Here is a 27,372-nt window from a genome sequence, read left to right on the forward strand (position 1 = left end):
TAGACATTATTTCTCCCAGGATGCTTCTGTGCTGACGTTGGTGTTACCTTGCCTGCAGAATTGATGTCTATAAGCCTTGATCTCATAGTTGTGTGCTATTTCACGTAAAGTAACAATGATGGCCAATCTGTGGGAGCATCAGTGTGTGTGTAGATTCACCACAACAGCCACAATCTACGCATCTGTGAGACCACTGACAAAGAAACCTTGTATTGATTTACCATGAAGATTAACTATTCTCTCCCGATCATAGGGTCCCCACGATCCAAATCCAGTAAAAGATTTATTCCAAACACATTTCTTCCTTGAAAATCAATGGATTGCATCAAATTTGCCAACGCTGTGTTGTCTGTTATGATTTATTTTACTGATTGAATTCTTTAGACTGCTACAGATCAAAATGCCGGCCTCACTCGTGCCAATGACTTATTTTTACTTCTACCAAGAAAAGTCTGTACAGTGGATATGCTGATAGGGATGATTTCTTTATTCACACTTGGGAGATTGATTAAAAGTACAATTGTTTTTCAGAATTGCATCAAAAGCATTAATACATTGATGTTAATACCAAGCAAATGATTATGTTTGACTTTATGTATTATTGATTATTACTACACATTATACAAAATGATAGCTAAAATATGAAATTTAGATATTTTTTAAAATGTCTGTCAAATATCATGTGGGGCTCATGTCCCTGTTATTATTTTAGGGTTGCTGAGGTGAAATTTAGAGGTGATGAAGCACCTCTAAAAATGTCCATTTCAAATGTTTGTTCTCAGGAACTCATCTATCAGATCCTTAACTCAAAATCACGAGAAAAGATCCCGTAAATTTGAGATCATGATCTTGTAGTTATGAGATCAGAGGTCTAAAAAAAAGTTTTCTTGTGTGAATGCCATTCACTTCCGTATGTATGAGGTTGTTTTGTGGTAGATTTACTGTTTCAGTGAAATACATCTAACACACTCTTCTCTTTGACCGTGTAGATAACACAGGTGTGATTGTAGATTCCTTCTACCACCAGGGGCGCTGTTGCTCTCTCAGCCTCCTTTCCAGAGACACAAATAACACTCAGATGATACAAATACTATGACTTCAACTTTCAAGCACTTAATTCAAGCTGTGTAAAAGATGAACAAATGTGCATAATTTGAAACAGCATTTGTAAGCATGCCTACCTTAGAGAGCTGGATTTCCGTTTTGCTCCACAGAGGGAAAACATTATAAGTCCACATCCATAAGACAGTGGGAAAACTGGAACAAAAAACAATATGTAAGCATAGATTTTTCTTTTTTTAATCTCCGGGTGTTTTGCATATTTCACATGCTGTGAAGTCATGTGGCTTTACCATCATATGATTTGAAGTTCAGGATGGCCACAAGGAGTGCAGAAAAAAATCCAAAGTAAACATCTAAAGAGTTGGAAGGGGATGTTACTTTTTTAACTTGGATAGTAGTTCAAAATAAGATAAAAATCCAGTTTTTGTACTATTAGCTGACGTTGGCATTTTAAATGTTGGTAGTATTCTTACTTACTTACTCCAGTGTCTAAATATTGATCACTCAACATTTGAAAACTCTCCATATTACATGAATGGGCTAAGATTTTAAATTTAAAAAAGTCTGTAGAAATAGATATAAAAGATGATTAATCTGTTACAGTTTTACAACAAAATGCTCATTACGATATCATTTAGTAAATGTGTACCTCCTCTGTCATAGGGAGGGCCTTTACATGCCTTTGTATGGGCCTGTATGTCTGAAAGGAAACATACAACATGAACACTGATGTTATTTCCACTGGAACAATGTAATCAGGGAATTTTCTCAAATGAAACGAGGGCTGTTTCTCTCTGTAACATTTGTGTCATGTAAATTCAGCTTACCGAACAGTGGGCTTACAAACTGAAACAGTAGGGTGAAAACTGCAGCAACAACTGATGGCTCAACTATAGCTGAAATGCGACACAAACACTATTCAATTATGTAGATTTGTTATAGAGTAGTTCCAATGTACATAATCCATGCAGAATGTTAAAACACAAGTGATTCTTGATATACTTACAACGAAAGGGACTATAGAGTGCTGTTCCCCACCCCAGACCGAAGCAGATTGAAAAGAAATGGCAATATTTGTCTGAAAATGTCCAGAGGTGAACATTAATGTGAGGGAGAACCAGCTAATGAAGTTGAATTGCTTTTTATGGTATAATGTGCCACCACCACCCTGAGTTTGTAATGTTTGATGTACATACAGTGTTGATAAAAGTTTACAAATAGGTTCTTTACGTATGCCTGAAAGAGAAACATTATCATGATCACTTGGCAGAGACAGATCAACACAAACTGTTGAATTGAGTAGGTTGTTGCTAGAGAAACAGAGGGAGACTTTAAAAGACAAACAAACAGGAGAGAGAGCTGTAAAGAAAAATAGTAATATAAATATACAGTTAGAGAGAGATATACAACAGGACAGGTGAAAGATCCAGAAACACAAGTTAACTCACCATCTCTGTTCAGCTGCAGCAGCTTGATTCTCTGGGCAGGTGAAATAAGAACAGGAAATTCAACTTCAGGAAGGCAAAGTCCAAACTCCTCCAACAACACAGACAAAGGAAAGTCCCAGACAAGATAGTTCTGCTTTCACATTTGACTGATTTTAAAGTCAAGTTTAAAGGCTTAAGAACATTGGAAATATGTGGAAACTTTTCTTCACAGCTTTATTTATGCATTTCATAGACACATTTACATCTTTAAAAATTAAAAGGTTTTGTTTGGGAATCCATACATTTTAACGATACATAAACTTAGAAAAAATGCTAAAGCAAAAAAGTTGGCTACAGCCTTGTGTTCACTTTCTTTATTTACCTATTTCATATTTTAGGAGTTGGGAATTTAAGATAACATAAGATATAGCCTACTTTCCCCATTGTGGGGGAATTTTGTTGTCACAACAGCAGAGGGCGATGGTAATCAACAAAATGAAAAAATATTAAAACCATCTAACAATAATTAAATACAACAAGAAAGATATAGTATAATAACAATAACATGTATGTACACCTTCACTTGAGGGAAGATATGAACCAGTTTTCAAAACACACAAATAGTGTGTAGCATGTTGATATGATAAAGTGAATATAGTGCCATAAACATTGTACATGTGAAGAATCACTGAAAATATAATTTATGTAGGCTAACTGCACACTGGATAAGGCATATGCAACTAAGTTTAAATTAAGTATTGGTCACTAGTGATTCAGTTATAGACCGAAGGGCGTTCAGCTCACGCAGTCAACAAAGTTCATTATGACCTGCCTGCATTCCTGTTCGTTCTTCTCAGAAACACACCCAACGATGATTGTGTCATCAGAGAACTTGACAGGTGACAGCTCAATGGCAAGTCATTTATTACCAATCTTTTGGAAATATTGGACAGAGAATTGTAAAAAAAAAAAAAAAAAAAAAAAAAAAATGAAGGAGAAAACATAGACGGTCCCTTTAATATAAAAACAAATAGGCCTTTGAATCTGCCTTGTGTGCAGTTGTAGTTTCATTAGGAAGCCTCTAGGTGGCAGCGTTGTATTGACATATTAAATTCGTAGCCGGCTCCCTTCCAGCCTGCGAAATGCATTCTGGTACTTGAAGGCAATATGAAAGCCACAGTGCTTCTTCAGGGAGATACTGCCGTAGAGTTTAGAACTACATTTCCCGTCACACTCAAACAGATTTGAATGTCGTTCAGGGGTAGCTTTTTCTAATCGATGATCTCAAGTTCCCTATGACAACTTGGTGAAGAGGCTAAAGAAAAACTCCATGAGAATGACTAATGTATCGTTGAGCTTAGTCGAAGTCTGTGTCGGAAAGGGACAAAGGGAACGAAACGCAATTTAAAGTTCCAACAATGCGGTTCAAACAAAGAAGGCAGTGATTTGCGGTCTCGGCGGTTTTTATATGCAGCCCCTGCTAGACAGGGCTGGGTCCCGTTAAGTTCCAGTTGGGAGTCGTCGGCTCCCCAAGATGTCCATGGAGGAGAAGGAGTATGCCGAGGCGGTGCTGGTGACAGAGGCCGGGCCGCAGTGGCTCCGGGCCGAGGTCGAGCGTCTTACCCGGGAGCTCCGTGAAACGACCCATGAGAAGATCCAGGCGGCTGAGTACGGGCTCGCGGTGCTGGAGGAGAAACAGCAGCTCAAGCAGCGATTTGATGAATTGGAGACAGAGTACGAGACGGTCCGACATGAGCTGGACCAGCTGAAGGAGGTAACCTTGGGTCACAGCCACGCAACCCATCGCTTTAGAAATATCTTCAGCGGGTGTAGCGTTTAATGTATCAGAATTAGGACACTCGGTATGTGACGGTAGCCGCAGGAATCCAGTTAGCATTACGGTCAAAAAGTAGCCTCTGCAATGTTGAACGTTCTAGTTTCCGACGGGTTTGAACGTGTCAGCCCCTCAGTCTATAAACAGAACCGTGTTGGAGTTATCGGTCAGTCGATCATCTGCCGGCTTTCTTTCAAGGCAAACTTTTAAGTATGTAATTGCCCTTAAATTTAAAGTTGACAAGCTAAAAGTCACGTCTTATTAAGAAGAACGAAAACTGGTTGAAATCATATTCACGCTTTTTCCCCCGAGGAAAACAATTGTTACGTGGCATAATGGTTTATTTACAAGTTACTTTCTCATCACTTGTCTGTACTTGCTCTTAGGTGTGTACTGATGACGTCTGCAGCTGCAGTATTATGTCATATTAACATGCCAGTGTGGCAAACTTGCTGTGATTTTATTGGGTGTAATATAAAGGGCTACTACCAGAATTTTTAATGTGATGTGATAATAGTAAACCTCAATGATTTCAGTACCTTTTTTTTTTTTTTATACCACAGCAACAAAAATAGAAGTAATAGGCAGCCAATTTTGGAGTAATCATTTTTATTATTTGTTTAAAGTGCAAGCAAACTTCTTCACACTGTCAAAAACTGCATTGGTCAATGTATTTGTGCAGTTTAGATCGCAGAAGCTTTGTGGTTTAGATCTATTATCTTAAAGCCTTTCAGTTTTTTCAATCATTAAAATACAGAAGACTGTATCATTTTTTGTTTTTTTTGTTTTTACATTTATAGAAAAAGTATCACAGTATGAGACATTTTGACAACATTAATGGTCCAGTTGTTTATTCTGCCACCACAAATATGTGATAACGTGTTCAGTTTGATTAAAACTATCAATATACATTTTAGTTTAAGTCCATCTTATAATGCTTGCACAGTTAAACTGGACTGCAGTTCGTTCAGATGCCTATTGGTTTTTAACCATATATTCAGTGTTAAAATGTTATAACTATAAATCTCTGAGCTTTTTTTCTTGTGTGAAAATGAGACTTGATTTCCAGAGAGAAGTCTGTATTTTCCCTGAAGTTCATTTTGGTCAGAGTTGTGTATGTTTGACGTAAGTTTATCAGCCTTAATGGGAAGTGCACTCTGAGACACTTCCTCGTGGGCTTTAGCGATCAGCAATTGTGGTTTCCATCCGCTGTCACGACTATTAATGAATTCTTGTTTTGAGATATTTTATGTTGTTTCACGAGTAGCCAGAAAGCCACAAAGGCAAATCATTTTGATCAGATTACTTATGTAAATAGTGAAAAAAAGGTCATAATGATTGGGTCCAATTACAATCACATGGATGTGCATTGCATAATCAACTTATCTTCCCTTTTTATTGATTAATTGATTTAACATTTGGACTTAACATTTGAATCTTACTAAATCTTGGAAATATCAGTCAAATTATTTTAACATTTAAGTTATAATAATTACAAAGAAGGAAATCCACCCAAAACTGCAAATACAGAATGTTTTGCATTTTAGCTTGAAATATACTGAAATGATTACCCATCATAATCATGAGTGATTGATCAAGACTCATATTGTTACAGCTCTTTTGTCAACACATTAATCACATTTCCTGTGAAAATGAGCTGACTTGTATCCTTACTGGATGAAAACTGGAGTTTTCATGGATGCTTCGTTGATTAATTTTAGTTATAGGGGATTTTTTTTTTTGTCCTTATTACATTATTCATGGTGCAGCTCACGGTCCAGTCACGTCATGATTCATTGTTCTTGTCATTTTCTTGGTACCTCATGACTTACTTCTCTCTTCAGTAGTGTCTGTCAGTGAGGCTGATGTTGGAAAATGAATCATAAATCAAGGCCAACTGTGCTGTAAGATCAGGTCATACCAGACCGGCCACAGCTCGTCAGTTTAACTGAAACATTACCCCGTTTGGCTCTGTTATGGATTTTTACAAGTCTGAGTTAGTCTCCTGTGGGAATCAGATATCCACCTATCCCTCATGTGAACTGTTAGTGATTTGACTTGACTGTAAGCTTTGCTTGGTATCCACCCATGGAAGGACAAGGAAAGAGCAACTCTCTGAGGCCACCACATGAAAAACCTATTTTCTTTTCTCTTTTTGGGGCTGTCTTACTTGGGGCTGCACCTGTTGTCAATTTCTGAAAGTGAATACAAAAAAAACAACAACAAAGCAATTCTGACAGCCCTGAATAAGATAAATATAAGCAGTTAGATCAGCCTGAACTCCTGTTTTACTTAAAAAGGGCTTTTAAAAATCTGAGTACAACTGAATGGAATATGAACAGCTGCATCATTTCAATGACAGTATTTCTTAACCCCCATCAGAGGTATCAACCTTACAATACAATGAAAAAGTAACCTTTCTGTGAACAATAAGTCTGCAGTTACTAACAGAAACACGTTCTCATAAGCTTACACAATGTTGGACATGTAACACGATAAACAAACACTCCGTTCATTTAGCAGATGTGTGTGTGTCTGTGCACTGGCTGCAGCTGAAGCAAATGCTGTGTAGTCAAACCAAACAGCAAAGGAGGTGCGTGCATTAAGGGGCTTTACCTTAGGTTTTTTGGACCAAACAGCGCTCTGTATCGGGGTTTGTTTGCCTAAAAGTTTGCTACTACAGCAGGCTGGGGGATCCCAACGGAGCATTCAAGAACATTTGGAGCTGCTGTTGGTCTTCACTTAGAGAGATAAAGAGATAATGTTTTGAATCAATTTTGAGGTTTTTTTCTGCAAAAGAAGTTAAGGTGGAGGGTGCGTGTTGTTAAGGCGGCTGCCTTGACTACAAAGTGCTGTGTGAAACACTGGATGACTTTAGTGCTTGCAGTAATATCTTTCCAAGGTTGTTTAGTGTGTAATGTGATCAACTTGATATAACACCAAAACATAGCTGCAGGCTGACACAGCACATGTGAGCCAATGGTCTCTCTCTGTAACACACCAGGCAATCAAACAGCCAGTAATAAATGCAGTTAATCACAGGGCCAGGTATTTTTTATAGACCGTTATCTGTACTTATCTTTAGCAATCTTTTCATTACACCTGTTTGTGTGTTTTGACAGATTAAAGTAGTGTTGTTGTTTATTATTTCTCTTTTCCGTCTGTCCCTCAGGCCTTTGGACAAGCTCACTCTACCCACAGGAAGGTGGCAGCAGATGGGGAAAGCAGGGAAGAGTCGCTGATCCTGGAGTCTGCCAGTAAGGAGGCTCTGTATCAACAGAAGGTCCTCGAGCTGCAGAGTGAGCTGCGACAGGCCAAAGTCTCACTCACCAGTGTGCAATCTGAAAATGAACGCCTGTCATCAATTGCCCTTGAGATGAGAGAGGTAATGGTTTAAATTGGCCAATGTAAAAACAAAAACGTCGTCTGTTTTAACAAAGTCCCTATATTTAGATAAAAAATAGGATTTGCCAGGTTATTCTTCTGCATCTTGTTGAAACCTCCATCCACTGTTTACATTTGTGGTGTGTTTTCAGTCAAGCCTTTTGAGTCGTAAAACGTGAAAACTTAAAGTACTTTCAATGAGATGTTACTTTTGTCTAACTTAAAACTGGCCCACAGTTGTATTTGAATCAAATTACTTTGATAAAAAAAAAGGACTCCTTGTATGTCACAGTTTCAAGCAAAATAGGATAGAAGAGAAGGTTAGTGAAGCTTCTGGAAGTTTAGATTGACTTGGAGGCCCGGACCACCCCAGCAGAAGCTGTCACAGGGAGTTGTGAGAGTGTTGAAGTTTGTTGTGGGGGAGGGTCAGTCAGCAGGAAAGATGATGTAATGTCCACTGGGAGTGACACAAAGGATGTTCTCTGCCAGGGCTCTCTGTAGAGTGGACTGAGAAGTGGACCATGTCCTTCTTCCGGTCGTTACTTTCATCTCGCCTCTGTGGAATGTGAAACATGCTGACACGCTGGTCCTGGGTTCACCCACAGACACACCAGACAAGTTGCGAGGACGAATGATCTTTTATGCAATCAATGATAAAGCATCTTAATTAGAGTTTATTCTGATGCAATTCAACATAATGTGCCATCTCTTTCCCCTCTCCTGTGGTTTTCAGAGTTCCGATCTGGCAGAACTGCAGCGTGGTCAGCTGCGTGATGACATCAGAGAGTACAAGGTGCGGGAGGCTCGTCTGTTGCAGGACTACAGTGAGCTGGAGGAGGAGAACATCTCTCTGCAGAAACAAGTGTCTGTGCTGAGACAGAGCCAGGTGAGAGGTGTATTGTTTAATGATCACTGGAAAATATTCCTTTGGTCATTCTGGACAATTTTAGGCTCCTTTGTCACAGAAAAACCCATAACATTGAACTGAGTAAAGCTACTGACAGCCTTATTCATTATTGTGAACATCTGCATAGGTGGAATTTGAAGGTCTAAAGCACGAGATCCGCCGTCTTGAGGAGGACTCCCAGTGCTTACACAGCCAGCTGGACGAAGCCGTGGGTCTAAGAGAAATTGCAGAGCGCCAGCTGGCGGAAGCCTTAGAAACTATAAAAACAGAGCGCGAGCAGAAGGCTACCCTGCGCAAGGAGCTCTCCCACTACATGACCATCGGTGGCTCTGTGTACAACGGCTCTTTCAACATCTCCATCGACAACCTCAAACTCCACGATGACCCCTCTGCCATCGCCGAGCCTGACAACGACGATCTCATCAGAGGCTTTGAGAACGGCCTGGCCAAAGCAGGTGAAGGTGACGATGACAACAGAGCCCTGGGGAACAAGCGAGGGGACGCCTTTATGCCGGCTCCGAGCTTGGTGGATGACCTGCTGAGTGAGCTCAACATCTCTGAGATCCAGAAACTCAAACAGCAGCTGATGCAGGTATAAAGTCTATGAGATACTCTTTGACCATCCAGTACTAACTAGCACAATTACTGCAGTTTGTTGTAGCACCCATGTTTCAATACAGTCATTCAGAGTCGGTTTCACTTTCAGCTCAACATGCTGTATATTTGAATCGTATACTTGCCATACACACAAGTCTCATTAATCGAAGATACACTGTAATTACACTGACTGTCCACTCTAAGTGTGAATAAGAGCTGCCCTTTGCTTACATTGTAAATACATGATCATGTAAGGCCATAGCAATTGCGTAGAACATTTTAAGATGCTATCTGTGGAGTTACTGATATATGTTTTTGTGTATTTGTTTATGGATAATAAGTAATAAAGTTGATTGATGGATTTTAATACCTTGTCTTTATATTAGGTGGAGCGGGAGAAAGTCGCCCTGATGAACTCCCTCCAGGAGAACCAGAAGCACCTGGAACAGGCCTACGGGACTGTGTCTGAGCAGAAGGAAACTGTCAACAGGCTGACTGAAAATCTCAGCGCAATGAGGAAACTGCAGGCCAGTAAGGAGCGCCAGTCTGCCCTGGACAGTGAAAAAGACCGAGACAGCCACGATGATGGAGACTACTATGAGCTGGACATAAATGGACCTGAGATCCTGAAGTGTAAGTACACTGTGGCGGTGTCTGAAGCTGGGGAGCTGAGGCATGAGCTGAAGTCTCTGAGAGCAAAATACGAGGAGTGTCGGACACAGTATGAAGACGAGCGAGGCCGGCTGGATTGCGACATTCAGGACTTGAGGTCAAGATTTGCGTCCCTGGAAAAGATCAGCCAGGCTGATAAAGCAGAGGTGGCTCGTCTGGAGAAGGAGCTCCATCTGGTCAGTGAGGCTGCAGGAGAATCACTGGGCAGCCTCAATGTGGCTCAGGATGAGCTCATAGCTTTCAGCGAAGAGCTGGCTAATCTCTACAACCATGTGTGCATGTGCAACAATGAGACGCCAAACCGTGTCATGCTCGATTACTACAAAGAAGGTAAGGCCAAAGTAAGACGAGGTCAGGAAGGCAAGGAGCACCAGTCTTCTGTACTTCTCTCTAATGGGCTTATCACTGACACTGAGTCTGTAAAGGCAGACTCCAGCACCACTAAAGTCACCCCAGTTCCACCCCCCGAGCACCGGCCCGAGTCCATGAACGTCTACAATCTCGTAGCCATCATCAGAGACCAGATCCGCCACCTTCAGCAGGCAGTGGATCGCACCACTGACCTGTCACGGCAGAGACTCGCCAATCTGGAGCTGAGCACAGTGGCAGACAAAGACAAAGAGGCCTGCATGGAAGAGATCCTCAAACTGAAGTCCCTGCTGAGCACCAAAAGGGAGCAGATCGCCACTCTCCGAGCTGTGCTCAAAGCCAACAAACAGGTCAGAGGACCACTCTCTCTCTCTCTGTGTGTGTGTGTGTGTGTGTGTGTGTGTGTGTGTGTGTGTGTGTGTGTGTGTGTGTGTGTGTGTGTGTGTGTGTGTGTGTGTGTGTGTGTGTGTGTGTGTGTGTGTGTGTGTGTGTGTGTGTGTGTGTGTGTGTGTGTGTGTGTGTGTGTGTGTGTGTGTGTGTGTGTGTGATAAAGAAAGGAAGGATATTCATTGTTTGATGTTTCTCAAACAAAAGGGGAAACATTTGCCCCAGCTGAAAATAACTGCTGAGTTTAGATGAGGTAAAACTTTAAGAAAATGTATAATTATATACGATTTTGTTCCTTTTAGACTGCTGAGGTTGCCCTGGCCAACCTGAAGAGTAAATATGAAAGCGAGAAGGCCATGGTGACTGAGACGATAATGAAGCTCCGCAATGAACTGAAGGCTCTGAAGGAGGATGCTGCTACGTTCTCCTCTCTTCGAGCCATGTTTGCCACAAGGTATGATTCCATAGGATCCCAAGTTTGCTTATTCCTGACATACTTTAAATAAACCATCATGTGACATCCAGGTGGTCCAGGGCTTAAAATGTAATGCATGACATCTATTTTAACTGTGTCTTCAACTGGAAATATAACAAAATGTGAGCTAAATATGTTCTTAAATCTACCTCTTTTTAGCATCTTTTTCTAGTTAAAGAAAGAGATAGTTGAAAAAAGAATGCTTATTTTGTTATATGTCAGAATATAAGAAAGACACAATTCTTTGTGGGAACAGTCTGATGTAATACTTGTGTGAATCAGCTAGCAGAGACTTCATCCTCCCATCTGGAAATGCTGTCTGGGCAATGGAGAAAACATGTGACAGCAGCAGAGGCAGTTCAAGCACAACTGCTCCATCTGCTGGAAAGAAAGTAAATCTCTTCGTGCTTCTTTTTCTCCTCAAATCTGCCTCCCAGGTGTGATGAGTATGTCACCCAGCTGGATGACATGCAGAGGCAGCTGGCTGCCGCAGAGGATGAGAAGAAGACCTTGAATTCTTTGTTACGTATGGCCATCCAACAGAAACTTGCATTGACTCAGCGTCTGGAGGATTTGGAGTTTGACCATGAGCAGGCGCGCCGTTCCACAGCGGCGGGAGGAAAGGGCAAAACAAAGGCCAAGGGAGCCTCCTCCAACCATGTAAGTCGGAGGCTGTGCTACAGAAACCACTCTGAGCCACTGAGCGTCTGCAGACGCCACAGGTTCATCTGCAAAGCTTTCCTTGGCTTTCATAAAATTCTATATCTCATGTATCTATTTATCTACAAGATTTGCATCTCTCTGAGGCTTTACTTACACCCCCTTCTTCTAACTCTAAGCTCTCTGTTCCTATGACCTTAACACCTCTTATACTAACTGTATACTAAAATTACTACTTTAGCCCTAAACCATCCTTTTCTCTTGTGCTGCTCTTTGTCATTTTGTGAAACAATTCCTGTATTTTTTCTGAATATTCAATATTTGTTGTTTTCCTAATAAAATAAAAAACTGATCGATTTGGCAGATATTGCACAAGCATGGGGTATAAGCTTTTTTTTGATTTACAATTTTTATCCTTATTTGGCCTGAGAACCGAATGACACTGGACACCTTCTTGCTAATTTTATTCCGTCTGACACTTGCTTTCAGGCTGCCACCCTTTCAGATTTGATGTGATAATTATAATCGGGCTTAATTTATCATGCCGTCTATTTCAGAGTTCAGTGATAAGTTAATAGGTGGGTGAGTGTGTTGGTGGAAAAATGAAGAAGATAATACCGGTTTACACCTGTATTTAGCAACTGTTGACTGGGATTTTCTTTTTGAGGAGTTAGTTGTGAAAGGTTAACTTTTTTTTTTCTTCCTTTTTGTTTTTTGCTGTTTATGTTTTTCTAACTTTTTATTATATAGGATCTAAAGTAAGGAACTAGACAACATTCTTTAGCTTTATTAGCCTACAGTTGTACCGCCAGTCTTAGCATAGTACTTTCTGTTTTTCTCTTCTGATTCTTTATTGCTAAAAACAGTTTGTTTGTTTTTTTAATTCAATCTCAATCTGATTCTAAAACAATCAGTATGGCACTGTGAATTTTTACATGGCTAATGATGAAAATGTAATATCAAAGCCAAACAAAGATACAATTACTGTTTGCACATTTACCATTGTTTTATTTATTTAAAAATAAATTACTATGTTCTTAAACAGAAATGATTTATATTTTTAAGGTTTGTGGCATAGAAGATTATGGTTAGAAAAGTCATCCTTGTTAAAAAGGTTTTCTAAAATATTTGCCTGAAACATACTACGCAGTATCTGACTTTCATTGCCTCTTGCATGCATAACACTGCATGCTCAGTCCTCTGCTTCCTGCTTCCATCTAACCTTCATGGCTGCTAACTCCATTTTTCAACTCCATCTCTCATTCAGTGGAAATGAAATTTCAACAATCGATTTAATGTGATTTATCCTCTGTTTTATCTTTCCATTTGCAGTAAATCAATCTTGCCAAGTGTCCTACAGTGGGTCCGTCTGAGTGTCTGACACTTGCCAATCACCTTTGCGCCTGGTTCCTTCACTCTCTAATCATGATCCTAATCGTGTTATCGCTAACACAGGAACATATCCAGCAGTATTTTTTTTTTCCAGGGGCCTTGTTTTAGAGTGCCAAAACAATTATGTCACATTCTGTCAAAACATTTTAAGTAAAGAGAGAGTGACTCACCGTGTCAGCTGCCCACTGGAGTCCTTCAGTCTTCCAACAAAAGGAACCACTATTCTAACTGAACCAGAGACAGAATCAAGATGGGTGTTTCGCTGATTGCTTTTTGCCTGTTACTCTGAATGAGCACTTTTTGTTTTACCGATTTGCTCTTAGTTTATTCCTCTTTCTAAAACCATACTAATTGTGTCAAATATTATCAACGTTTTTACTGTATGTCTAGATTCTCTACGACATTATCGAGTGCTTCAACATTTTTTTTATCTCTATTTATTTTTGAATGAGAACCAGAGATTTTGTTGTTACTAAATTAGACCACACCTTTCAACTCACTGGTTGAAATGAAACAAAAGAGAAGAAGCTTTTCATGCCTTAGTTGTTTTTCTTTGGCCTTAGATTTTATTTTGGGTGCCTTTTCTGACAGTCCAGAGACACATGGCATCGTGGTTGTCAGGATTTTTGTTTACCATACTTTGTGTTTGGCTCATAAAAAACCTCTAACACATACTATTCAAAATAGTATTAATATTCTAATTAAGTTTTTTAACTTGATTCAGTACAATTGGACTCTTTTTTTGTACACATGACAGAGCTGTTACATATCCAGTTGTTACAAAAACAGAGGTTTTATGAACATGGAAGAATAATGCAAATATTATTTAAATATTTCTAAGTTAAGGTCGGATGTTAATAGTATTCATAAACTTTTATTTGTGAATTTGTGTTTTTTATGCAGTTTTTTTTAATACAGCCTTTGTGTCAAATAATTTCTGCCAACAGTAATCCTTCAGTGCCATTTTCTATTTGTTTATTAAGCAAGTGCAATGTATTAAAATGGCAAGGAGTAATTGTTAAAAAAAATATATATATATTTTACACATTGTTGTTCCCAAACATGGTCCTAATGAATTTTACATGTTTTTGTTTTAACCACAGCTGTATTTATTTGACACTGTTCAGACTACAGGATGTCATTGTCCTTTTTTGGTTTCACGAGGGAGTTTTCAGAAGAGGTAGCTGGTCAGAGTATCGATACGACTGAACTTGTGCTAAGATTCATGACTGCGGCCTGCTATTGGTTGCTAACAGTTATGGCTTGTGAAGAAATAAATATAACTTTCACAATTCTGTAGTTTGTGTTCTTTTTTTTTTAATGAAAAATATAAAACAATACTCTAACTACTTTATTAAGTACACATATTATTCAGCAGCTAAATGCAAGCTACATTATTATAGACAAAGTGTTTAAAAAATGTTTATTTATTCCAAAACCCTTATGTAGTATACACTATATTACTATTTTTTATTTATTTATTGAGGACAGACAAGCTGTTATATATTTTAAAATCCATTCATTTATACATTGTCTATTTTAACACTGTCGTTGCAGTGGTAAAATAAATTGCCTATCTTCTTATTTTCGTCGTTAATTTACGTTTCCGGTTGAAAGTTTTTTGTCTGTGACGTAAACCACCGTAAGCCACTCCCTGCTGCGAGGGAGGTGACGTAAGAGGGCGTGCCCAACAAAGGACAGAGGGGACTCCACAATGGGAGGTTCGTGTCTTTCTTTAAGTATAAATAACCCTTAAAATAAATAGGTTACTACCTGGTAGCCATTTGTTTCACTCATACGTCTTTCATAGCCCACAGGTCAAAATGAGGAACATTTCCACAGCATTAACGACGTGAAAGGTTACCCCGCTTTGTCAATGACGTCTCTGTTCAAGCTTGTAGAGGTCTTTGAAAGTTTGTTACATTAAGATACATTTACCAGGAGCGAAAGCTTTAACATAGCCCAACCCGCAACCAAAACGCAACTTTATTGAACATCAAAATGTTCTTCAAGCAGCATTCCAGTTTCCCCATGCCCTCGTAGCCTACCCCCTCTCTCCTTCCAGGGTGACGAGGAAACGCTGCAGACATTGTCGAGGCGTACTGATATGTTTACGTTCAGTAGCGTGCCGTATCAATGAGAGGTTAGCCTTTCATCGTACAGTCTTTACAATTGTTTCTCCAACCTACTAAGTCTTGTTCTCAAATATTCTCCCTGTTAACGAGTGCAGACAGTTTTCACGAGCAGCTGATAGAGGACAGTGCCTTCCTCCGAACTGACCGCAGACTTGACACGGAGCTAGTGGACAAACTCACCCTGCAGCTCAACAGAATCTACCCCCAGGTCCTCTCAGACAAGGAGGCCACTAAAGTAAGTCCTCAGACAATTACTTTTTTTTCCCCCCAACTTTTGAGCGCATGCAACACAAGTTTCAAGTAAAAGTAACACTATGGTGTGATGTGAAAATAAGCTACCCTTTATTAGCATTAAAAAAATCAATAGTCGAATTTAGAAACTGTATGATAAATACAGATAACCATCTTGCTGCAAAATGCCCTCTGTCCTGTTTGAAGTTAACCTGTATTCCATTTAATATTACTGGTGTGTTCATTTATAAGCATTAGGCCTATTTAATGCTTGACATCAGAGGTTTTCAATGCAAAGTTTCCTTTCAAAGTGTAATTGCTTTAGGCCTAGCTCTGAGAAAAATGACTATAGGGTGTCACTGGTATCACTGTGAACAGAATGAAGGCCTCCACACCTTCACCCTGTTCCCACAAAATTGTCTAGAATAGATCCAGCTGTCAGTGCCTCGCTCATGAACAGAAACAATGAATATGCCACTGCAGTCTGGTACTTAATCCTCCTCCTTTAAAAGAGCCTTACACCTATGCTTTATTAAGCACCTCAAGCAGTAAATAATTGATGTAAGATTTAAAATGTGTTTTATTGTATGAAACGATTATAAAAAAAGCACTTAATTGAATAAATGAAATCAATTCTTAAGAATCTATATGGATAATGATTCATTCTGGCTGGGGAAAGCTGTATAAGCAAGCATCCCTGGAAATATCTGTTCCATTTGGGATTCAAATATCCCATTACAACTGTTCCTATTGTTCCCCAGTTCAGAAACTTGGATGTGCCTACAAGTGTTCGCCTGGGGGAGCTCCTGACACACCTGCAGGGGAAAGGAGACGACGCATGCCGGGAGTTTTACAGAGCTCTTCACTTGCATGTAGAGGAGGTTTACTACAGTTTGCCTACACGGCTACGCCTCAGAGGTTAGTCCCCAAATCTGCTCCTCTATAACATATATAATCCCTTTGAGATATTTGATATTGTATGTATTATAAAGCCTGGATTACACATACGCAGTTATGTATTACAGTGGGGTTTTTTTCTTCTGTCTTGCTTCCAGATTCCTTAGATCCACTCACCCATCCTCGTGTGTACCATCAGAGATATGTTCTGAATGACAGAGGTAAGATGTTTAAATGACAGACTATGTCAAAGTGTGTGCAATGTTGCATTCAGTACCACATCCTTGGATTTTAGGCCGCAGAGATTCGTAACAAACAAAGATTTGATGATTGGTGACCCTTAATGATATGGGTATCATGATTAAAATTGTCCCAAGTGCAAAAACTGATGTAAAAAATAACAACTCTTAAGACATTTATAGATAAAATGTATATGTTTTTCTATTTCACAGCCTAATACAGTGTCTCCGTTTATTGTTTTACTTAGAAAGTGTGTACTTTTTATATCTAATTTAAAGTGTGTTATATTGTATATGTGTATTATTTGTAATGACTGTAATTTAGTTGCTGCCTTTCTATCTTTCAAATTTCACAAAGCTGACTTGCACCAATGCATACAAATACCAATGTACCTGTACTGTCTTGTACCTGTGCAAATGACAGTAAACATCTATTATCTTCTATTCTATTGGGTGTGATTTGATAAGCACACCTGATAATAAGATTTTCTTTATTTTTTTTAACTTCTATCCAGATCCCCTCTTCTTTCTGGGCTGTTTCAGCGTTGCAGTGGGAATGGCTTTACTTTATTACTATAGTGGTGAGTAGCCTACAAGACTGGACATTGCCATGGTGATAATCAGATATTGTCAATATTATTTTCTAGCTTACGCGTGTCATCTTTAGACTGTTCACTGAAAAACAATATTATTCAATGTCTGGTAATCTCAGGTTTACTAAGAAGGTTCTTTGTTTTACAGAGGATAAATTGACGGGAGGAAGCCGGGCCCTTGGGTTGGCTGCTCTGGGTTTGAAAAAGAAGGCACAGGAGGTTCTCATATGGTATACTGAGGAAAGCCTCCTGAAGTAAGAGGGGACTCCTTCACACAAGGTGCTTTAGCAGTACTGCTCTTATGAATGATACCTGCACTCAAGCACAGCAAGTCTCTTTGCAAGAGTTGAATGCTTATTTTGTACTCCATCTCATATATTATTTTTCTTGTGATGAAAAGTGGGAAATATGAGGAAAATTAGGGCTTCATTTAGCTCGTAATTCTCCAAATGTTGATACCTAGTTGCTGAAAAGAAGTAAACACATGGAAGGGTAGATCAACATGAAGAGTCCCCAAATAAAGATCAGCCGGTTGGGTTGGGCTCCTGCAAAATCCAAGTTAACAAGATGATTTGACCACGTTCTCTCCTAAAAATCTTCCAAGTTAGACAAAAAGCAGACCAAAATAAACATGCAAAAATATAACCTTATAGGTTCAGATTATATATTCTATTACTACAGAAATGATAACCTCCCATTCATCAGTACATACAATACTACAATAATTTTCCTTTACTTGCTTGCACTTCGGTGTAGAGACTCAGGCCTTATTCTTTTTACTTTTATGTTGGTTCATAGAGCGCTCTATGTATTCCTTGAGCCATACATTTTTTGAGGGGGGGGGGGGGGTATACACCTACTCTTCTGGTTATTTACCTCTGCTTTTATACATATTAAAAAACACTTCAATGAACGTACTCCCTAAATTGTATCAGGAAACCAAGACAATACCGCCCTCTGGTGGTTACTTGGGAACAATATTATTAGAAATGTCTCGTCTTAGTCACTAAAGTGCCTCCCAAAATCCCGTTGCTCGAAAACAGACACACGAAAAAAGATACAAGTCATCTAAACAGTCCGAATTTTGTTGAACTGGGTCCGTATTTCAACAATTTAGACGAGTTTATTGTGTGTTTTGTAGTCACATGGTTATTTGTACCAATGATATTCTGCTCTCCCTGCGCGTTGCATTATGGGTAGAATTACACCCAAACCAAAATATACATTGACAAAAGACTTAGTAACAAAGACTAACTACGAACACCTATCTAGAAATTCATTTTGAAATGAAAACGCGAGACCAGTGTTTAAGTCGTTATACCGCGGATGAAATCAGAAATGGCACCGTGAGTGTATGTGTCTTCCGAAATAGCTGGTATATATAGTGACGTCGTCCTTGTTCTCATCGTGTTGTATGAAAGGAGAGAAGGTTAGCACTCCCCTTGACAAGGATGGAAGAGGCCCTAGTGGCCTTCAACACATATACGGTTAAGGCATTGCCACCTACTTCGTGGCATCTCTAACCAAGTTTTTTTTTATTTACAATGTACGCAGATTCTATGTATCGAGTGCCTTTCTATCTCTGAATTTTATTTTTTATTTATACTCACCACAGATTTCGTCTTCTGCTCTAGACAAATACTTTTAGTCCGGAAGCATGCCTTGAATACTTCCCCATGTCTTTGTTTCCGTTGGGTTGGGCAGGGTGGAAAATGTAATATTTCCTGTCAGCCTGTAGTCATTTTAGCGTCAAATACTCAGGACGACTCAAAAATGTAAAAGTCGGTGCTTTTTATCCCACAGAAGAAGCTGGCTGAGTGTTTGAGAGTTGAACCCCAGCTATTGATAGTTACTATATCCTTATGTGTGGATATTAGTTGGCCTTTTTTTCAACTATACATTAATGAGTGCATATCTGATTTATCCAAAGACAATTAATAAAATGGTAGATATAATTTGATGTTTTTTCTCAGGATGTTGTTTGAACAAAACATAGAGAAGGGCTCTGATCGCAACTAAAATTGTGGTGCTTTGTTAAACTGTATTTCTTTGTGGTCAAACTTTATATCAGAAGCCAATGTCTGAACTGTCACAGCCAAGTTGTTGCCTCTTTTACTCAACAATCTTTGATGTTGTTCTACCATGAAACTTTGATATATGATGCTGATGATTTTCAATGAATGTCTCCTCATTGATGTCAATGCCTAACAGTTTGTCACATACTCTACCTACTGTTGTGTCTAACAGCGCCTTAAACATTCAAGTGCCATCGTTTTTAAGATGTAGATTTTTTTTTCTATGTACAATAAAAAATCATGCATGATGAAATTAAACAAGATAATAAAAACAAATTATCCCCAAAAAATATTGCAATGTTTGTTTTATTTATAAAATTAATTTAAAATATACATCACAGTGTGTCGTACAAGATCATATGTTAAAAGGCATGAACGTTTCGGTATTTTAAAAAAGCGATTAAAAAATACTCAAAGTACACATAAACTATATAAATCAATAACACTTTAACTAAAACATACAGGTAAATCATTACAAATAGTACACACAAGATTTTGCATAGCACTAAAATCACTACGTAAGGTCCACTTCATTAAAAGGATGAGCTTTGTAACACTGTTAACAGTCAATTTCCCCCATAATAAAGCTGTTATGTCCGGTAATGCCTCGAGCAGCGAAGGCCAAGATGGCTCCTGATTGACGCACATACTAAGTATTTCATTTGGATTATGCTGAGGTGATGGGTTTTTCTTCTGAAGATAAAGGCAAACATTAGGCTAAAACTGACATAGGTACTATCAAAACAAAACAACAAAATGTAATTTATTTCTCAGGAAACATTCACGTGTATGTGACTGTCACACAGTGTATTGCTCCAGATATGTTTGTTTTCTGATTAAAGGCATGTGGCCTGAGCATCATAAGAGATAACTGCATGGTTAGAGAAGACGTAAACCCCTCTAACACACACACACACACACACACACACACACACATAATGTCACCTGATCCTCAGCGCTGTTGTTGATCTCCTCAGTCCTTGTATTACACTAAAACAAATGCACATGCATGGCATTCGGTTTGGTGAATAAATTAAACATCCTGTCCAGTTTGTAAAATAACGCAGAGGCCAATTTTTACTGAGTTGATCAGCATGAAGAGTCCCCCCATTTGGTAGATCAGCCGTATGTTTTGGGCTGCTGGACACCAAAGGCTGTGACGAAGACATTGACCACGACAATGATAAAGACGAAGGATGTAACCACATTCTCCAGGAAGTTCAGCCTGTAGTGCATGCTTTCATCGTTCAGGTTCCACTTCACTAGTAACAGAGAAATAAAACATGTTTACAGATATTAAGGAATTGTGCTTAGTCAGTGGGAGTGACCTCTTTTCCCCACAAGAGGGCAGCACAGAGACTCATGTCAGATTAGTAGTGAAGTAATCATTAATAAGCACTGATATAGATTAACAGCTTCTGACAGCTCTGCCCTCAGGTGTATGATTAGCTTTTGCCTTCATTAGGGCATCACATACATAACTGGTTTGAGGTGATGTTGACAGATATTTTTTTACTTGGATTCTTAGTATTTGCAAATTTCATGTGTCGAAACATTTTTTGGAGGCTAACTTTGAAATTGGCAGCAACAGAAGCAGCTGACAAGACATCCTTCCTGCTGCAGCTCTCTAAACTCGACCATCCATCACAACAGTATTCTCTGTTAGGATAAGATAAGGACCAAGTCAGGAGGGGGGGAGGGAGCACATCTGTGTTTGGGAAGACAAACTTTGTACTGTTTGAGGGTCCGTCCTGACACATTTACCGAAACAGTTACCCTTATGTATGGGCACAAAAAAAAAAGCTGAAATGGATTTTTAAATTGTGAAATACACAACTTTTTTTGTTCAAACTCTCCTATCAGTACCATGTGAAAAACTAAAAATGTAAGTTATTTAGCTTTATAGACAAAACTTTTAGTTAAAAACTGACAACTCAAGTAAAATTTCTCCATGTGCCATTATATCAACAGTGAGGAAATGCAAAATCTGAAAACCATGTGTTAAAAAAAGCTGTTAACATCTTAGTACACACTGAAACATGATTGTGTTTCATAATGTGTGTGACATTGAAGTCACAAATACTCAAACGGATAAGTTAAAGCATGGTAACTTGTAACTTATTGATGTTAAAGGATTAGTGTAGCACTGTTTGGGCACTTATTTTCAAAATTCAAACAGTACATTTTCTTTGCTGAACCTCACTGCTTGTGTGACTGAGCTAACTCTTCTGCTTGTCTAGAAAAAGTAAACCCAATATCACAATAATATAACTAATATAATGACATTCAACAAAAAATGTAGTGCAGGGTAAAAACAATGTTTTTATGATTTTTATTTGCATTACTTTAGTTTATGTGTATAATATTTGAAAGCTAACAAGCCAATCAGAGATTTTGTCAAATAGACAAAGTCCTGACTTACTGTACCTATGAAGATGAGTAGTACTCCCACCAGGATTTGCAGGACAAGAGAGATGCTTATGAGTGTGATGAGGACCACGTAGAAGGTGAAGTCTGGTCCCTGCTCCAGTACGGCCTTTAGCTGTGAGGCGTTTGCCATCAGCAGCGCCACATCCAGCATGCTCTCTGCTGCGCTCTTCTTGTTAGCATAGTGGTTCATGTTCAGAGGGCCCTGAGGACCCTCAGGGCCCTGCAGCCTCCTGAAGCGACGTCGCAACGGAACCTGAACACAAACAATGACATCATTATGACTCAGAGGATGACACAAGCTTTTAGTGACTGCTAGTACCGTAATACTTAAAAAGGTCAGGTCAGTGCAGGATTTATTATTGACCTACATGAAGGATGCCACAGACATTGAAATGTAGTCATTACATTTGTGCCATCTTTTTCATTTTTCTTGAGAGCAAAACAGTATGCTGCTGTGATTTAAACCAAAATGAAAACCTCCTCACTTTCACCACTGTTAACTCATACTGCAGAAGCACCTTCTCTCTTGTCCTTGAAATCGTGAACACATTGTATTTACTTAGTTACTAAAACAGGGAGAACGAGATAGCTGATGGCACTTCTGGATTTCTATGAATTTATGTGAATGACTAACTGGAAATCACATTTTGACACATCAAAATGTGCGGAAGTACATCATGGAATCAAAGGTGCCACTCAGCATTGTGTGTCACTTAAGTGTGTCAACTCATACACAAACTATAAATCAAAGACAACACTCCTAACTGAGAACAATGATTCAGATAGTTATCTACATTCACATACGACAATATAGTATGAGCGTACTGCCTTAATATTAGCTCGATCTTCTATAATTATTCTACATTTGGCACTCTTTTAAATATGTGGCTCATGGTCACCAAACACCTGGAGCATACCAAGGCCTACACTGGACTATTGTTTGTTGATTTTAGTTTAGCCTTTAACACCTTGCAGCCTCACAAACTACTCAATATATTACACCAGCTTAGTGTCAATCCATTTATTATTAAATAGTATCATTCATTTCTCACTAACTCAGCAAGTCAAAGTGAACAGAACTGTGTCAGACCTCACAACAATCAGCAACGGAGTGCCCCAGGGGTGTGTTAGCTAGCCAGTGTTGTCCACTCCCCAAACAAATCAGTCACAGTGTACCAGCAATAGTGAAAGTGTATTACACTTTCACTATTGCTGGTACACATTATTATACATTATTTTCAGATGACACTGTTAACCTCAAACTCATGCAAACTGACCAAGATATTCACACATATAAATATACATTCATCAACTTTGTGCAGTGGTGTGACGACAAACACTGTCTCCTCCTTGACACCCAAAAACAAACAAACAGAGGAGATGGTGTTTGACCCGAGGTCTCTTGGTGGCCTCAAGTCCAAGGAAAAATTCCGACCAGGACAATACAGTTCATCTTCTCTTTTGTTCACGTAAAGCCTCTGTGACTGATGCCTGTAAGAGGGGTTTATAAATAATGGTTACTAGCTTATTTATAGAAGACTATCAAATGTAACTGGCAGTTTGTGTTCACTGTAGCAATACCATTTTAAACAGGGGTAACTGTTAAGTAAAGTTTGAGTGTTTCATCACTTTTGGTACTAGTTGCTAGTACCAAAACAACTGGACTCAATTTAATGAAGGAAAAAAATGAAGAAAGATCCAGAACTGATAACTGTGCAATAATCCTTAAACCTAGATTTGTGCAATAGTAATATGTTTGTTAACTGTGGTTTAAAATGGAAGTGAAAGTGTTCAGTGGCTAAATTAAACAGGAACACACATGACCCCGCAGGTCACTCAATGAGAGGTTAAAAATAAGTCGTTCAGGTTCAGCTAACCAGTTTAAACATTAAAAACACACAATGAGTGCCAGGATGGCCTCCACCCAAACACAAAGGGAAAAAGTGACCAAAGACAATTATGGACAAGAGACAAACACAACGAAAACATTAAACAGAGTGTGCATGAATGTGTACACTGCAATAACTACGCTCACTTGTATTACTTTTAGATAATAGTCAATTAGATGAATAATACATTTAACATGTTTTGCTGTGGAATGTCACAGGGGCAGAGTTATACATCCGTCATTTTAAGTTAAGAAAGAACGAAGGACATGTCGAAGAATCAACTTCCCTTTGTGCATTTGTAGAAAAGTAAAAGAGTTCTGTATGTCTTAAATGTGAAATACAAAGGTGATTAACAACACAAACATCCCATCAGTGTAAACACGGGTGCACATGTTTTTGCTGAGTGGTCTTCTGTTTCGGAGAAGAAGAAACAAATAGATTGCATGTTTCAGATTTATGTGTCGAGGCATTTCAGACACTCAGTGGTAGAGGTGGGAAAAAATCCATTTATGTAAAAATTGAGATTCTTATCTTCTGAGATTTATAATAGATTCATAACTTCCAAAAATCTTTTCTTTTTTGTTTTTGGCTAAGCACTCCTTGCTAAGTGCTAAGGCTAGCTCTTTAACTCAGTAGAATGCCAAATGGAGCAGCAATACATTCAGCCAGTCTCACAGATGACTGGAGTAGATCTTGAAGTATGTACTCATTCAAAAAATAGTCTTTGAATCATGAATCCAGAATCGTTTTGAATCGAAAAAAGAATGGGAATCGAAATGTGTCCCCAAGAATGGAAATCGACTCGTGAGACACATGATTATGAAGAGATAACAACCTTCAAATGAGTTGTTTTATCCAACTTAGAACCAAAATACCAAAGATGTTTCATATAAATAACTGAAACTGTCATAACATAAGTGTCTTAAAGTTACTTCTTCAATTAAGTTTGAGCTTGTCTGTGCTGCTGCAACGCCCGAATTTCCCCTCTGTTGATCAATAAAGTATGACTGAAAGTTTGGTACAAAATACAGAAGTGAACCTGCAGTTATTACAAAGTTTCACAATAATTAAGGCTGTTTATTTTAGAGCACACCTCCCTATGAAAGGTTTTCATTATGACTTTAAAGTTTAAATGTCACAGATGCCTTAAAGGGGAAACATCTGAGCGCACAAAGCAAGGAAAATGTTCACTTTCACATGATATGAGAATGTGGTTAAAGTCACAACATAAACACCGCAGAAACCAGGGTCACTGACGAGACACCTGTCACTCATATTTGAGGTCAGTGCTCAGGGTTTCATCGGGGTGGAGTGGAGTTTAGCTCTCCAATAATGTCCCCGTTATGCCCATGTTGGCATAAACACTCTGAGGCTGGTCAAAGCGTTACTCTTTCCACTCCTCTGGGGGAGTGCCAGGCCACATAGGAAAAAAGTGCTTATGTGGTGGACCAGCAGATGAGTGTGAGAGCAAATCCTATCAACCGCTGTTTCTCTCGCTTTCACAGCTAGTATACTGCCTCAGCTCCATTTTCACCTTCTGTAGTTTCCTTCCCCCATGGAGTTTTCTTCAAGTTTTCCACGTAGTGCTAGTTTCAGTTTCCCTGTGTGGGTTCATTGACTCATTTTACGTGATGATGGGGTTTCCCACTATTACTGTCTCAGTTTTCAAAGAAAGGATGCCTTACCTTACTTAATGTATGCTCTTTGGAGTTCATATACTCTACATCCTGTCATGTTTATTAATAAAACATGAAAGCTTCCTTTCAATAGCCAGAAAATCCTGATAAAACATCAGACACTCACCAAACTACGCCAAATTCCCAAATGTCAGAAACAAGCAGGTCTTTAACCTTGAGCATTCAGAGATCTTCTCCGATATTTTTTTCCTGGTACCAATTCAAGACATAGCCTAAGCTGTTTTCACACATTTGCAAAACTCCTGCAAATGTCCCCAAATTTTCACGGTAACGCTTCATGTGTGAACACAAACGGGCTATTTATCCACCTGACTTTACCAGATTTTTTTTTATTTTTTATTTATCTTCCAGTTTCTTAGTAAAACTGTTAGTGAGTAGGTGAGCCAGACAAAAACTAATTCAAAAAGTTTTGATATTTTGTAAGACTATAGTTACCAGGTCACAGATGCCCAACTTAAGCTATTAGCCAAAGTAACAGGTATTTGTATGGGTATTATAGCTTCCTTTTTTTTCATCAAACAAAGGTGTATTGTTTAAGAGAGCCAATTTAAGCTGGTAGGCTATGTGCATTCATGAATGTGACCTCTTTAAAAAGTACTTTGAACCCATCATCTCGTCAAATCATAGCCTTTATTTGGTTCACAGACAGAGCAGAGCCACGAGAGCATATATTGTACCCTCCTCCCACATGGTCCTCTGTATCGTCTATCATTATGTGTAATCTGACACTTGGTAGATAATAGCAGAGGAAATGAGCCATCGCACAATAACACAAGTCGTAACTTATTTAACTATAGAAAATAGAGTTTATCCAAAGCCGCAAACCGGTCTCAATTAGTATGAAACCACTCGACACTTGTTCAGCCTTTTTGTCTTTCATTCAACAACAATGTCTGAAAAGGATGAGGGAGCCATCCATTTCTTCAGGAGCCGCTATGCCACTAAGACTTGGAAATGTTTCTGCGGGTGATTTACCCCCGGCTGAGTCTTAGCAGGAAATGAGTGGACATAATAGTGGAAAGATTAGCTGGACACACGCTGTTCTTTGTCAGGGGTGCCGCCGCTGCCTTACCTCCGCCTCGCCGTTTCGGTCAGCATCACCGTTCATTTCCAGGCTTTCCGTAGGCATCTTGTTAAAAAAAAAACCGAGGACAATCCCGGACCGTGGTCTTCACAAAAGTCGGTGGTCCAGCCGGAGGGCAGAGGCACAGACTATATACAAGAGCCTGTCGTGACGACGAGAGGGTAGAAGAGCTCCAGATTACCGCCCCTCCAGCATGGGGACGGCTGTGTTTAAACTATAACCTGTGGGCTGTTTGGGGAAGTGTGAGCAAGCAAGGCTTCTCAATAGGATATTTAATAATGGGGTGTTTCCCACACTTAAACTGAAACCTGCTATGAGTCAACCAATGGCTTTACTCGGACTGTAACTGGGGTCTTATCTGCAGGCAGGGACACGCTCATGACTCTTTGCTGCCATCACGCGTGTTAAAGTGGTACTGCAAGCTGGTGCCACTAAAACCGGAAACGCAACTTGGCAATTTATGCTGGTCAATAAATCAAATTAATATTAACTAGATATAATGTGTAAGTATAAAAATGCGAACAGCCTTTTAAAAACTCTTTCTTTTCATACGAATTCTACTGTTGTCATACGAAATGATTTGTTGATAGTGCCATTACTAAAATGTTGGAATGATTCATAAATATAAAACATGAACTGCTTGCACCAGATATCAAATGAGAGACAAGAGCTGACACTTCTGGGCACTGTTTAACAAAAATATAAACCCAGTTTGAATAAATATATTTGTATTTTGGAATAAAATTGGGCCAACCACTTTATGTTGTACCATTGATTAAGAAATCATTTGTGGAATAATTTGCAATGTAAACATATGCAGTACTATAGGTCAAACATATTTGGACAGAAAGCCCCTTTATTGGCCCCACATTTAAGAGTATTGATACTCCTTTGGATGTAAATAACTCAAAGTGTTATATATAATTTACAGGGCCC

The 27,372-nt window shown here is 39.0% G+C and overlaps 3 protein-coding genes and 1 non-coding gene across 5 annotated transcripts; 3 read left to right on the plus strand and 1 right to left on the minus strand.

Moving 5' to 3' along the window:
- The first annotated feature begins 3,771 nt into the window (after positions 1-3,771).
- Positions 3,772-14,458, plus strand: LOC109997387 (protein bicaudal D homolog 2-like). The gene is made up of 8 exons (XM_020651859.3): positions 3,772-4,263; positions 7,496-7,708; positions 8,441-8,593; positions 8,742-9,206; positions 9,598-10,602; positions 10,942-11,093; positions 11,552-11,774; positions 13,107-14,458. The coding sequence occupies exons 1-8, from the start codon at positions 4,024-4,026 to the stop codon at positions 13,107-13,109; spliced, it is 2,454 nt and encodes an 817-aa protein (XP_020507515.3). The 5' UTR covers positions 3,772-4,023; the 3' UTR covers positions 13,110-14,458.
- Positions 14,459-14,807: 349 nt separating this feature from the next.
- Positions 14,808-19,626, plus strand: card19 (caspase recruitment domain family, member 19). 2 transcript variants are annotated; one of them, XM_020651838.3, is made up of 6 exons: positions 14,808-14,887; positions 15,397-15,536; positions 16,294-16,450; positions 16,588-16,650; positions 17,184-17,249; positions 17,410-19,626. In XM_020651838.3, the coding sequence occupies exons 1-6, from the start codon at positions 14,881-14,883 to the stop codon at positions 17,517-17,519; spliced, it is 543 nt and encodes a 180-aa protein (XP_020507494.1). In that variant the 5' UTR covers positions 14,808-14,880; the 3' UTR covers positions 17,520-19,626. The 2 variants fall into 2 exon arrangements, with proteins under 2 accessions (XP_020507494.1, XP_029136589.1); XM_029280756.2 differs by lacking the exon at positions 14,808-14,887 and adding an exon at positions 14,904-15,309.
- On the plus strand, positions 18,669-18,796 carry LOC114921187 (U6atac minor spliceosomal RNA). The gene has a single exon (XR_003809479.1). It is a non-coding gene; the product is annotated as a U6atac minor spliceosomal RNA (small nuclear RNA).
- Positions 19,627-26,806, minus strand: ninj1 (ninjurin 1). Its single transcript, XM_020651863.3, has 3 exons — positions 26,425-26,806; positions 21,764-22,019; positions 19,627-20,598 (listed from the first exon to the last, which is right to left on the minus strand). Exons 1-3 carry the CDS (start codon positions 26,479-26,481, stop codon positions 20,456-20,458), a joined length of 456 nt encoding a protein of 151 aa, XP_020507519.1. The 5' UTR covers positions 26,482-26,806; the 3' UTR covers positions 19,627-20,455.
- Positions 26,807-27,372: the final 566 nt, after the last annotated feature.

This window comes from Labrus bergylta, chromosome 5 (genome assembly GCF_963930695.1).
Source record: "Labrus bergylta chromosome 5, fLabBer1.1, whole genome shotgun sequence".
Taxonomy (NCBI): domain Eukaryota; kingdom Metazoa; phylum Chordata; class Actinopteri; order Labriformes; family Labridae; genus Labrus; species Labrus bergylta.

Excerpts from the sequence above, each read along its gene's own strand:
- LOC109997387 (XM_020651859.3), top strand. The coding sequence starts at position 4,024 with ATGTCCATGGAGGAGAAGGAGTATGCCGAGGCGGTGCTGGTGACAGAG. Across the intron at positions 4,264-7,495 it reads AGCTGGACCAGCTGAAGGAG|GCCTTTGGACAAGCTCACTC; the intron begins GTAACCTTGGGT and ends TCTGTCCCTCAG. Across the intron at positions 7,709-8,440 it reads TTGCCCTTGAGATGAGAGAG|AGTTCCGATCTGGCAGAACT; the intron begins GTAATGGTTTAA and ends TGTGGTTTTCAG.
- card19 (XM_020651838.3), top strand. Across the intron at positions 16,651-17,183 it reads ATATGTTCTGAATGACAGAG|ATCCCCTCTTCTTTCTGGGC; the intron begins GTAAGATGTTTA and ends ACTTCTATCCAG. Across the intron at positions 17,250-17,409 it reads TTTACTTTATTACTATAGTG|AGGATAAATTGACGGGAGGA; the intron begins GTGAGTAGCCTA and ends TTTGTTTTACAG.
- ninj1 (XM_020651863.3), bottom strand. The coding sequence starts at position 26,481 with ATGCCTACGGAAAGCCTGGAAATGAACGGTGATGCTGACCGAAACGGC. Across the intron at positions 22,020-26,424 it reads ACCGAAACGGCGAGGCGGAG|GTTCCGTTGCGACGTCGCTT; the intron begins GTAAGGCAGCGG and ends GTTTGTGTTCAG. Across the intron at positions 20,599-21,763 it reads AGTACTACTCATCTTCATAG|TGAAGTGGAACCTGAACGAT; the intron begins GTACAGTAAGTC and ends CTCTGTTACTAG.